A 13,259-nucleotide genomic window follows, 5' to 3' on the forward strand; every position below is an offset into this window, starting at 1 on the left:
CCCAAAATCCACCTGGTTCTGCTCCTTTCTCCCAACTGTAGATCCATCCCAAAATCCCCCTGGTTCTGTCCCCTTCTCCAGCTGTGGATCCATCCCAAAATCCCCCTGGTTTTCCCCAATTCTCCCAGCTGTGACACAAACAATCCACACAGTCCTGTTTTTAAAACGGGGCCTTTCTCCATTTTATTTTTGCCCAATAAAAATCCTTCACAGTCAGGTGGAGAGAGGAGAGCTGGAGATACGTATACATATAGATCTGCATGTCTATTTATATATATACATACCTCTGTACAGATATATTTATATATTTATTCACTGTAGAAAATGGCAAAGGCAGGAGCTCTTCACATCTGGATAATCCAATGGGAACAGACAACAGGCCAGCAGGGAATTGGGAATTGTGGTGGAGTTTTAACAAGAACCTCTGAAACAGATACACCTTTGCTGTACAAAAATCCCAGAATAGTGAGTGTTACCTCTTTTTTTTTTTTTTTTTTTTTTTTTTTTTTTTGTTCAGCCTTTTGTCTTTAAACACACTTAACCAGAGGCAAAGTCAAGACAACAGTGTTTGGAAGTGACCAAGTGGACAGGAGAGACACCCGACTTTATGGAGTTCTTTTTTTTAAATATTTTTATTATTTTTTTCCAAGTATATATATATATTTATATATATATAAATTTTAATTTTTTTAGAATTTTTAATATAGTTTTTTAGATTTTTTTTTAATTTTTAAATAATTTTTTAGGTTTTTTTTTTTAGACTTTTAAAATTTTTTTTAAGAACTTTTTGAAGATTTTTTTTCCGATTTCTTTTTTTGATTTTTAAAGGTTTTTTTCCAGGGTTTTTAAAAGATTTTTTTATTTTTAAAGAATTTTTATTTTACCTTTTTCAGATTTTTTTTTAAATTTTTTAAGATTTTTTTTAGATTTTTTTAGGGTTTTTTGAGGTTTTTTTTTTTTTTTTTTTAGATTTTTTTGGGTTTTTTTAATGCAAAATCCTGTTTAAATGCAGTTCGGAGAACCAGCAACAGTCGACGCAGAGACAGAACAGTAACAGAGTCGGGTTCAGAACACTTCTGGTTTGAATTCACAGTCAGAAAGAGAGAAAAAGAGAGAGGGGAAAAAAAAGAGACAGAGGGAGCCACCGAGGCATCAGAAAACGAGAGGGAAGAAAAGCACAAGGCTGGGGCTGGAGTGACACTCGGGGAGTGCGGGATGTGTCCCGCAGGAGCTGCTGCAGTGGGACACGGCCAGCAGAGCTCCTGTTATTGCTGGTGAGGTCGGACACCCCCCCCGGGGCAGCTTTGGGGGGACAGCTCTGCATCTGCTGCACTCAGCCACGTCTAAAATGGGTTTGGGGTGAGGGAAAACCTCCCTGGGGTGGTGCCCAGTGCGGCTCCTCTGGGCTCACAGCGATTTCCAGGTCCTGGAGAGTGCAAACGAAGACACCTTGGAGGAGCCCTGGGCTGGGCTCTGCCTGGGAAGGGACTGCATAGACACATCAGCCGGGGGTGCAGCATTGGGTGGTGCTGGGATGCTCCTGCCAGCTCTGCCAGCCCCTGTTCTGCTCCTTTCAGTCATGGGGTGAAGGCATCTTCTCCTCCCAGCTTGGCTCTCAGGAATGGCAGAGCCACAGTGTCCCACTGGTTGTCACCGAAGGTGGCTCCCACGTGGAGAAGACCTGCTGCAGGGACCCAGTGACAGGATGGGTCACACCTGCTGGATGTGGGAAGCTTTGGGCTCTCCAGGCCACCAAGTGGTTGTTTAGAGCCAGACTGGACCTTGCATCCCTTTCCAGAGGAGCTGAGGCCAGGGCTGGAGCTCTGAAGGTATTCACGGGAACGTTGGCTGGCCTGCAGGTGTCAGAGTTGGGAAAAGTCCCTTTGAAATCTCCCTGGAAAATCCTATTGCTTTGGGACAGAAAGCAGAGACTTCCTGCTGGAGAAAACAGGTTTGTGAAAGAGCTGTGGGGACACAGCCTGGTGGTCCAGGCTCCAGAGCTGACACAATTCCCATCATTGGGAGAACCAGGGAGGAGGATTACCCTGAAAATACAGGAGCTTGGTGCTGCCAGCAGGGAACATCCTCTTGGGAAGCCAACATCTGCAAACAGCTGGGTGTGATCCCAACCCCCTGATCCACTGCAGGGTCCTGTGTGCCCCTAAGGACCTCAGAAACCCCTCAGACCCCTGTTTTTCCAGAGGGTGGAAGGACCAGGGAGCTCCAGAGCTGGTGGTGAAGTTGTGAATCCCCGTGCAATGATCCCACAGGATTGCAGGCCATGGGAATGTCCTTCAGCAGGAAGCCAGATTGTCCTTGGAGGCAAAGCAGGGCTGATGGAGCTGCCATTGGGATGCCAGAGAGGAGAGGATCAGTGTTCTGGAAAGCTCCTGAGAGCAGGGTTGGGATCACCCATTCCCAGTGGGGGCTGTAGCTCCAGCTTGTCCAGATGTACCTGGGAGAGCACTGGGAGAGGCCCTGACTGCTCCAGTGGGATGGGGATGATCTGAAAGGAGCCAGGAGAGCCTGGAGAGCTGGGGCAGAGGAGCAGCAGGCCACACATGGACAGATCTTTAGCAAGGGGTCTTGGTGAACAGTAAATATAAAGGGGTTTCAAGACTTAAACTGAAGGTTTGGGTTAAATTACCAGCGAGTTGGGCTCTCTTCCATCCCAGGGATGGAGTGGAGAAGGCTGAGAATGGCTGGGGAGCAGAGGCACAGTTGAGAGGCATCTGCCCAAGGCCCAGACCCACCTGAACACCCACCTGCAGGAGCACAGCTCTCCCAGTGGCCTCCTGCCAGGTCTAGGAGCCTTCCTGGAGCAAAGGTGGGTGGAGATGCCTTCAACACCCCAAGCAGGAGAAGTGAAGATCACTCTGCCTTCACCTGGGAGTTTGGTTCCTTGGTGAGGAAGGTGCTGAGAATGCCCTGGGGTGAGCTGTGGAGAGGACACCAAGGGGGCAGCCAGCAGGACCACCAGCTCTCAGGATGCTCATTTTCCTGGACAATTCCCATTGAACCAGAACAATTGACTGGACCCTGTAGTGGTGTCTGCTGCTGACCTATTGCTCTGAAGATGAGAGGCATGAAGTTGCCTGAAGACAAGAAGATGCATGACTTGGTGTGCATCCTCTCTTCTCCTCAAGAAGAAAGGGAATGGCATCCATCCCAACTCCTAGGGACAGCCCCTGGTCCATATTCTCCACGGGAAATGTGTGGAGCTAACTGGTATGGCTGTGGAGGATACTGGTGTCACCAACTGGGGATGATCACCTCGCCCAGGAACTCCTTTCTATCCTGTCCAATCTCTCACAGAGAAGGCCCTTATGGACCTGCAGACATTCCCAGGTGGGACACAGGGAAATCAAGTCCCCTGCCAGCTCTCATTCCCCTTTTCCAGCCCCCACCAGCCTCAGGTCTCTGCAGGAAAGCCGGGACACAGCCCCAGGCATGGAGCCCAGCGCTCTCCAGAGATCTTTGGTCATGTTGCTCGTGAGCTCGCTGCCTTGAGCGAGCTATAAAGTGCCACTGCAAGGGGCAGGAGGGAGCAGGATGGTCCTTGCCATGGGCAGAGAGCTCAGAGGGACACTCTGGGAACCATTGTCTGTGTGGAGTCTGGCTGTGACACCAGATGGGCACCCTTAACCAGGGGGCCATTGCAAACCTGGCTCAGGGTGACAGCAAGCATCAGAGCCGGACAGAGGGACCCCAGGCTGAGCTAATCCCGAGTAGATTGCTCTCCTGGGAGGTGCTGGAGCCCAGATTGCCAGTGCAGCCAGGCCCGGGTCGGGGTGCTGAGCACCCCGTGTGCAGCGCTCGGCCCCGCTCGCCAACAGAGAAGCCACAGAGCCTTCTTGTCTCCTTTTAATCATCAACACACAGAGCTGGGCTCTTATTTACATCCAAATACACTTCTCTCTGTTACAACAGTGTTAGAGCAACAATTCCATTCCTCTCTGGAGTGTGGAAACCCAGAGGTGAGTGACCACCACCAGTGACAGCAGGACTGGGGCCACCAGCTGCCAGCAGACAGTGGTGGGAGCTAAGTGGGGCTGTGTGAGGCACAACAACGTGCCCTGGTTGTGCTGATCACCCTGGGGGTGAGAGGGGAGTGCTGGCATCAGCCCAGCTGGGTTGCTGGGACACTGGTAGCAGCCAGCCTTGGAATGGTGGTGGAGCAAAGCAGCCCTGCTCACTGCAGAGCGAGACCTTCCCTGGCACCAGGACAGCCTGCTTAGCCCACATCCTCATGGGTGGAAGCCTCTGGAGCTGATCAGTGTCCTCTGTTTGCTGTGTGGATGTGCCTGGAGCATGACTGGGCTCTCTACATGGGGGGCCTGTGACACCAGAGCTGCTCCAGGACTGCCACCACTGGCCTGGCTCTCCCAAAAATCTTTGATCATGTATGTGTTGGGTATCCCAGATACCCTTCTTGACCCCATGTGTGGGCAACTGAGCTGAGACCGTCACGGCCACAGCTTGTAGTGGTGGCCAGTGGCAGGTTAGAGAGGATTTTGGGGGCAGCACTTGGAGAATGACACGAGAGCCAGGATGTCAAGCTGAATTCCACTAGCTCCAAGATGCAGGAGACAGCTGGGGGATGGTCAAGCCCAAGCTCTGGGTGGAATTCCATGGGACAGGAACAATTCATCAGCCCTGCCTGAGCCTCCAAGAACATGCTGCCAGCCTCCTTGGCCATTCCCAGGACATGTCACCCAAACACCAGCCTGGCACCCCTTGGCTGTCCTAACCCAGGGCTGTCCTAATCCCCAGAGCCTCAACGAAGCTTTTGATGGGAGATTTCATCAACTTGTGAAAGTGTAAAAGGAGCCAGGTGAGCTCCACCTGGGCACAAACAAGAGGAATCCAGGTGTCTCACCATCATTTTGCTGCATCTCTGCTGAGCAAAGGGCTGGCACAGGGGAGAGGACTTGCTGGGGAGCAGCACATCCAGTTGTGGGGAGGAATCCTGAAGCACAGGAATCCTTTGTGGCAGTTTGGCTCCCAAACCCATCTGTGTTTTTCTGTCACCATTGCAGGGGTGGGATGGTTTCTGCAGGACAGCTGGGGGTGCTGCTTGGGGCATCCTGGGAGAATCCCAAGAGAGGGAAAACCAGCAGCAGAGTGTCTTAGTGGGTGTCTGGAAGGCTCTGTCATGCAGGGAATGTCCACAGTCGAGGTCTCAGATCTGGACTGAAGCTCTGGATCGATGTGATGCAGTGAGGAAGGTGGAGGGAGGGGGCCTTTCCTCCTCCAAGGTGAACAGTCTTCACAAGAGCAGACACCAAACATCTGCTTCAGGAGGTGAGACACCAGATCTCCAACCCTGCCACTGTGGGGTGTTTGATTCTGTCTGGAAGGCCTGGAGTATGACATGGAGGAAGCTCTGGGATTTTCCTGGCCAGGTGCATGTGGATTTTGCCCTGCCATGGCAAAGTCTGCAGCTGTGTGGCACTGGCAGGCAGCTGCACTCCTTCCTTGCTGGGCTGATGTCCAAGAGTGCTGGAGATCTTCAGGGTTTGCAGGAGGACTCTTCCCTACACCCATCAGTGGTCAGACCTGACCTAACCTCCCTTTTATGGCTGGTCCAGGGAAAGGGGCTTAGCCTGAGCTGCCCTGGTGTTTTCCATGAGTTGTCTTCTTCCAGCTCCAAAGACACGGGCAGAAAGTGGTGGGAAAAGACAGGAGCTGTCAACTGGGATCTTGAAATGCCCTGATCTTGGCACTTTTCCATTTTCAATGGTTCTGGGGATGTCTGGCAGCCACCACCAGCTCCTGGCTGGTAGCACTGTCCCATGACTTGGGCTGGTGGGACTAACTGCAGTCTCCACTCTGCTCAGGCTGGAGCTCATCACAACAATGTTTGTTCTCAAACTGAAGGTCACACCTGGTCGTGAACAGGAGAGATTTGGGGAGAGAGAACGTGGAAAATGTGCAGCTTCAGGGCTTTTGTTTGGAAGGTCTTCAGTCCCTCAATGCCTCCAGGTTCTTCCTTGGTGTGCACATGAAATTTAATCTGGCCAAATTTGCCCTGGAGTCACCTCTCAGACATTGCAAGACATCCCAGTGCTAATCCTAACTTTTCTCTTCTAGCTGCTCCCCAGGGCAAAGAGCCAAAATCCCCACTCCTATTGATCCTTTGGCCAGTGCAAACTCCACTTTGAAACATTTTTCTTCTCTTTATTGTGACTCGTGGTAAAAAACTGTCCATGAAGGAAGAACTGAGCTCACCTTGCCCACCATTTCAAGCAGAATGCCAGGTGTTGCTGCCTCAGTGACTGTGCACGTAGGATTTGGTTTATTATTCTGCCAGGGCATAAGCACTTGCGTGATCTTAAGCATTTTCCCCCTCTTATGACTTCTTTCATGCTCACAGTTAGTAGCTGAGTATTTTCTTGAGCTAGGCCTGTGAGTTGTTCTCTCCATCCCTGGGGTGTGGGATGGCTGTGGGTGCTGTTTGGAATGGCAGAACTGAAGGCTGACTGCTGCAATCCAGCTGTGATGCTGCTGTGCCCCCCCTGCAACTCCTGAGTGAGGCTCGAGTGCTGTTTTTAAGCAGACCCTGGCCCAAGAGAGTGCACCAAGGTGTCACTCGTTTGGGGACAGGGTGGCACAATTGCCCACTTCTGGGGCAGATTGCTAAAGCTTCAGTTTGCATAAACATCCCATGGGTTTGGAGGCTTCCCCAAACCTTGATTCCATTGACTTTGGGAAGTAAGAGGGCTGTTGGGAAGGGAAACTAGCTCGGATTTCCAAGCTTTTTTCTTGCTGTAGCCAGCTTGGGTACAAAGTAAGGGGGCCAAGGCAGAGGTGGGAGGGTGTTTCTGCTCCCAGGGTTGGTTACAGCCTGGGAGAGGAGTGGAACTGCAGGAGGAAACCACAAGGAAGTGAAAACGCAGCATGTGTTAAGCTCTGCTGAGCCTCCAGAGAGGCTCCTGCTGGGACATCATTCCTTGTTGGCTTTTCTTACCAGGACAGGCTCATCCTGCTCCTCAAGGATGTCCTAACCTCTTGCAGCCAGGGCAAGAGGGAGTTGTCTGGTAGAGATATGTCTGGTTTCACTGAAATCAGTGGCCAAGCTTGCACTGACTTCACTAAGACCACCGTCTGGACAGGATACTTGATGCAGAACACTTGAGTTTGCTCATGATCCCAAGAGCTTTGCTCCATTAGCCAATGTGGCTAAAAATGTCCTGGAAAAAAAAAAAAAAACCCAAAAAACAACAAACCTGCCACTTTGAACTGTTTTGCTGCACGTAAATGCTTGGAAAACCAAAGAAACCAAATACAACCCTCCAAAACAACCAACCAAAGAAGGGTGAATTGTAGGAGAGGGGGTGGCAGCCTCTAGTGAAGTAACAGTCAGGGCAGATTACAAAAGAGCCAATTGACCCTCACCAGCTGTACTAGGAAAAATCCCCAGCCGAGATGTGGCATTGTCGATAGAAAACCAACGCACATCCACAGTTATTGTACCTACAGAGCACAGAAATGGAGAGTGAGGGTGATGGAGCCTGGTGGGAGCACGCTCACACCGCTCCCACAGGAGCGCGTTATCCTTCGGAAGATCTCTGGCTTGAGTAGGTAGTACATGCACAGCAATAAAAAATTCTGTCGTGTCACCTCGGCCCCCTCAGATCTCGGTGGACTCTATCCTCTCGAGCCTGGAGGGAGTCCATGTCTTCTTCTCCTCGGTGTGCGGGGGGCTGGTGGCCTTGGTGTTCATCTCGTTGACCTTGTGCTCCAGGAGCTGGTTCTTCTGGTACATCTCCACGTAGTTCAGCTGCAGCTGCTTCTGGTACTTGATGACCTTCTCCTTCTCCTCCTGCCACGTGCGTCGCTCCTCCTCGAAGTCCATCACCTGCTGCTCCCGCTGCTGCCGCTCCAGCTTCAGCTCCGTCTGCAGCCTCTCCACCTCCCTCCTCAGGCTGTTCACGCTGTCCTCGCTCTGCCGCTGCATCTTGGCCTCGTCGCTCTCGCAGGCCAGCGGGTCCCCCCGCAGCTTGTCCCCGAGGTCCCCGCCAAAAGACCCCGCGGGCCCCATGCTGGCAAGTGTCCGCTTCAGGCCAGAGACCTCCAGCTCACAGTGGTTCAGTTTTTCCCTCAGCACCTGGACCTCGCTCATCTTCCTCTGCAGCTCGCCCTCGCAGATCTCCAGGTTGACACTCTTGGAGCTGTAGGAGTCCTTCAGGGTGAGGATCTGCTCCTCTTTCTCCCGTAGGAAGTTCTTGCCTTCCTTGAGCTGCGACCGCAGGCCCACAATCTCGTTGAGCTTCTGGGAGACGTCGGCTTGGGAGTCCTTCAGCTGCTGCTTGAGCAGGGAGATCTCACCTGCCTTCTGGCACACCTGCGGGGAGAGCACTCGTGAGGCTGGCGGGTGGCAGCGAGGAGCTGCTTGTCCCCTGAACTGCCCATGAAACGACCCTGCCCAAGGACCCAGCCTTCACTGTGCCACAGACCCTGCCCAAGGACCCAGCCTTCACCGTGCCACAGACCCTGCCCAAGGACCCAGCCTTCACCATGCCACAGACCCTGCCCAAGGACCCAGGCTTCACCATGCCACAGACCCTGCCCAAGGACCCAGCCTTCACCGTGCCACAGACCCTGCCCAAGGACCCAGCCTTCACCGTGCCACAGACCCTGCCCAAGGACCCAGCCTTCACCGTGCCACAGACCCTGCCCAAGGACCCAGGCTTCACCATGCCACAGACCCTGCTCAAGGACCCAGGCTTCACCATGCCACAGACCTAGAAGTTGTCCCCACCTCTGTGTTTTTTCCCTCAGGGACCTGATGCTGTTCCCAGCTGGAGTTGCCCAAACAGCCAAGCCCTGTGCTGTGGTCCCCACCAGCGATGCTTCGCTCCTGCCTTCATCTTCCTCTCCCACCCACAAACCCGCGGGGCTCCATCCCAAACCTTCTGCTGAACATCTGCAAATGGCACATTTCAGAGCCTAATTAATCCCAGCTTCGTTGACTTTCCATCAGGATTAGCAGAATAAGGTCGTCTGGATTCTAGAACTATGTTTTGCCTCTGCACTCTTAATAAATTTAAAGTTTCTAGCCTGTGCATGGAAGGATTAAAATTCTTCACATGATCAAGCTGAAAAAACGGTATGTTAGCACTGGCTATACAAACAGACCTTGATAAAATGTTCTAAAAATAGAAACAGTGGGAAAAAGTTATGTAGGACTCAACAGGAGAACTAGAAAGAAGAATGTGTCTTTCAGCCTTTTAAGAGAGATCAACTTATTAACAACCAAATAAAGTATGTTACAATGGAAAATGTGAGGTAAACATGGCTCTATCAATGTCATTCTTAGCTCAGTTGCTTTTATATCTTCAATTTTAAAAAAATCAAATATCTGAAAACCGGTGTCAAGGTTTGCCCAAATGCAAATGGTAAAAGAATTTAATTAAAATAGACTTAAACCCATTTTTGGCAGGCACAAGTACCTGTGTGGAAAGACCTGTATTCCGTGAAACTGGATTTGAATGTCACGACTTGGAGTGACCAGACTGTGAAGTCAAATTATTAACTAGCACAGGAGGGTGTGCACAAAAAAGTTGTGCTTATTTTAGCTTAATTGAAATCAGCAGGCCTGGGACTCAGACAAGTGAGGTGACAAGTGTCACCTGTTACCTGGAGGTCACCAACCCATGGTTGTTATCTGTGGGCATGTGGGAGGAACTTTGGGTCACCAGATCCCACAATGGAAACCTCATTTACGGCCTGTTACAACAACACTCTTACCTCCCACTTGGTCTCTTCAATCTTTGGGAGAAACTCAGCCTGCTCCTTCTTGAAAGCCACAAATTTCTTCTCCAGCTCCTCTCGCTGCTGGAGGAGTTGTCCCATGTCATCCTGGAGTTTTTTTTTCTCCTGCTGGAGCTTGAAGATTTGGAGCTGCAGAGCCTGCTGAGCCCGCTGCGCCTTTTTGGACACCTGCTGCAACTTGTTGGCATAGTTCTGCCTCAGGTCCTCCATTTCCCTCTCCCAGATCTTCTGCTTCTCCTCGAACACCTGGAAGATGGCCGCCTCGCTCTTGTCCAGGTTCCTCCTCATCTGGAGCACCTCCTGCTCCTTCTCCCACAGCCTGTCCTCCAGGTCCTGGATGATGTCATCGGTCGAGGGCGAGTGGAAAGGCATGGTTTCGTTGAGATGGTTCAGCCTGCTGAAGGACGAGGTGCTCTTGCTCGAGGACCGCCCGCTGTCTGAGGTAGATATCCCGTTGTACCCCACGATGTTCTTCTCCACGTAGGTGGTCCCGATGCGGTTGATGTGGCTGGTGGAGGCGCTCATGGGGCCCACGTGCTGGCTGTAGCCCGTGCCGTAGGTGGGCAGGCTGGTCAGGGAGTTACGGCCCGAATCCGAGAGCCCCCCGCCCTGGTTTGTAGTCCTGTTAAGGCTGCTCTTGTCGAGCCCGCCCTTGGGCGCGGACGGGCTATTGCTGTTGGCGTGGTTCAAGCTCTTTCTGTTCTCTGCCATCCCGTTGCTCTGCGGCGGGCAGAGGTTCTGCATGGAATGGAAGTTTTTAGGAACTACTGGTTTAAAGGCTGAGGGTCTAACTAAGGGCTCATTGCTCTGCAAAAAGGAAAAAGGAGCAGGCATCAAACACGGCAGGAGGCTCGGTATCAACACACAAAAGAGACACATCGGCGCAGGGTGGGGCTCATGCAGCTTGGGCTGGCTCCTTATGCCACCTTGTTACACATTTGGGGTTGCACATGAGGGACCTGTGGTCACTCAAAGGGCAACACTCTCTTCCCTTCCTTCAGATGAAAGGAAACAATCTTTTCACCCCAAACCTGCATGACTCACCCCAAACCTGCATGATTTTTCTCTAGAATACTCCTTGGGTTCTCTTAGTGCTTGTCACAAGTAGGGCTGCCCCTTGCTTACCAGACCTGACCAAAATAACTCTAATTTTTGCTGATTATATTTCTAGCCTTGAGGTTGCATTGCCCTTTTGCTGAAAGCTGAATTGAACCCTTGGATTAGCAACCCTCAGGAGAATCACATCTCCTTCCTGCCAGCAGTGACCTGTGCCTGTGGGGACCTCATGTCCTGGTTGTCCTCAGACAGGAGCAGGTAGGAGCTGTGACAGCAGTGACACCAGCCAAGGAACATGCTGGAGCTGCTCTTCATTTGAAATTTGTGTTTTCTGTGGCATAAGCAATGCTGGGGGACAATAGACCACCACTGTAAGGGATTTAGAAAGGATTTTAAAGCCTTGCACATTCCTCACCCCATCAATGCACCGTTAGAAACAAAATTTTCCTCAAAAGGGGATTGAGTCTCCCCCATTGCAGATTGGATTTTAAGTGAAAATTAAACTGCAGGAAGCAAAGGTATTTTGAAAATGCGTTTTAGGAGAAACAGAATAAATCCCACTGAACAGGTTGGAGGCTGGAGACCAAGTGTGAGACTGAGATGGACTGCAGGGGCTCTTGGATTAACAACCCAGGAGAAAAGACCACCAAATGCTGCACAAATAATACTGGACACAAATTGTGGAAGTCACTGGAGCAGAGCAGCAGGCAACATAAAGCACTGCTGGGGCTCTGTCCCTCCAGGCCTGGGAGATTTTGCTCCCTGAAGCCAGTATGAGCCATGAGAATGGGCTGGGCTGGGAGATAACGTTCCCAAGCCTTTTCCCTCACAAGGGGCACTGGGATTGGGAACAGATGCTTGTGGCTGCTTTCAAACATCAGCTTTAGGTGTCAGTGGGTGGTTGGAAACTGCCTATAAAAGGCACAATACACACAAAAACAGGAGTGGGACTCAGATGCTGGACCTACAAACAGGGGCCAACTCCAGCTCCCTCCCCATCCTTCAGGGAGGTAGGCACAACATCTCAGGGAAGCTGGAATAGCCAGTGACTTAAATGAGCTGTGTGTGGAAGACCTGTGGTCATGCTCTTGGTTTCCTCAAGAGCTAACAACACCCCTGAAAGTTGTAAGAATTATCTCATCTCTACATTGAAATGTACAAAACAAAAACAAGACCATCAAGACTGCCCCATCACCCAAGGCCTCCTGGCCTGTGCTTCCAGAGAAGTGCCACGGCCACCCAGCTGCTCCAGGAGGTGCTCACCTGGTCCAGTTTGCCAGAAATTGGCAAAATCTTTGGTGGGTTACCGGGCTCTCGGTACTGGGGCGGCGGCGGCGGCAGGTTCTTCTCGTTGTTGGCGGTCACGTTCCCGCAGATGTCCACCTTCACCTTCTCGCTCTTGCGCGCCTCGCCGTTGATGTAGAGCGAGTTGGAGACTTTCTCCGACTTGTAGGTCTTCTCCTCGCCCGAGTAGCGGTGGGGGATGTCCCGCCCGGAGTAGCCGTTGCGCGGCCCCTCGGTGGGGCGGCCGCCGCTCTGCGTGCGCGTGCCCACGCTCTTCATGGCGAACTCCTGGTCGTTGGCCACGCCGCTGCCCACGCTCCCCATGGCGCTCCGGGGGATGGTCTGGGAGTAGCGCGGGGCGAAGCCGTGGAAGCTCTCCGGGCTGGGGTAGGCCGGGTCACTGAGGACGGGCAGCGTCTCTAGCGTGGCCATGGCAGCGTAGGGGTGAGGTGGAGGCGCAGCTCAGTGGCACTGGGAGAAGGAGAGGGGGAAAAAAAGGGTTGTTAGAGAGGTGGCTTTTGTCTGCCGTGCCCTTCTGCAGATCAAAATTAAGTCCTGGTGATTGTCCCTGTTTTCTGAAAAAAAAAATGCCATGCCCTTTGCAGATCAAAATTATGTCCTGCTGATTGTCACTGTCATATTTTCTGAAAAATCTCTTTGTCCAGGATTTTCTCCTGGGAAACTGAGAAGCCTCAGAGGAAAAGGAAAAAACAATATTATCTCGTTTTTTCTCTCCCGTGTTTTTCTCCTTTGGAATGTGGTTTGGAGATTGTTTATCCAGCATGTGAATTGTTTTTTACTTAATGACAGATCACAGCCAGCTGTGTTGGGACTCTGGCAGCAGTCAGGACTTTTAAATTAGTATCTTGTTAAGCCTTTTGTAATATCCTTTCTGTATTCTTTAGTATAGTTTTAGTATAATATAATGTAATATAACGTAATATAATATAATATAACGTAATATAATATAATATAACGTAATATAATATAATATAATATAATATAATATAATATAATATAATATAATATAATATAATATAATATAAATTAGCCTTCTAAGAACATGGAGTCAGATTCTCAATTCCTCCTTTGTCCTGGGGACCCAGCAAATACCACAGCTGGGGTTCTCCTCTTCTCTGGGA

The 13,259-nt window shown here is 51.1% G+C and overlaps 1 protein-coding gene across 1 annotated transcript in view; it reads right to left on the bottom strand.

Annotated features, from left to right (window-relative positions):
• Positions 1-155: 155 nt before the first annotated feature.
• The window catches only part of LZTS3 (leucine zipper tumor suppressor family member 3), a 56,013-nt gene continuing 42,909 nt past the window's right edge, over positions 156-13,259 (bottom strand). Inside the window, exons 2-4 of the mRNA XM_036381857.2 lie at positions 12,097-12,588; positions 9,754-10,584; positions 156-8,347 (exon numbers count right to left, since the gene is read on the bottom strand). Of these exons, the coding sequence (XP_036237750.1) occupies positions 7,634-8,347; positions 9,754-10,584; positions 12,097-12,549 (1,998 nt within the window). The 5' untranslated portion in view covers positions 12,550-12,588 and the 3' untranslated portion in view covers positions 156-7,633. The remainder of the gene's footprint in view (positions 8,348-9,753; positions 10,585-12,096; positions 12,589-13,259) is intronic.

The sequence above is a fragment of the Molothrus ater genome, chromosome 4 (assembly GCF_012460135.2).
Source record: "Molothrus ater isolate BHLD 08-10-18 breed brown headed cowbird chromosome 4, BPBGC_Mater_1.1, whole genome shotgun sequence".
NCBI classification, from domain to species: Eukaryota; Metazoa; Chordata; class Aves; order Passeriformes; family Icteridae; genus Molothrus; species Molothrus ater.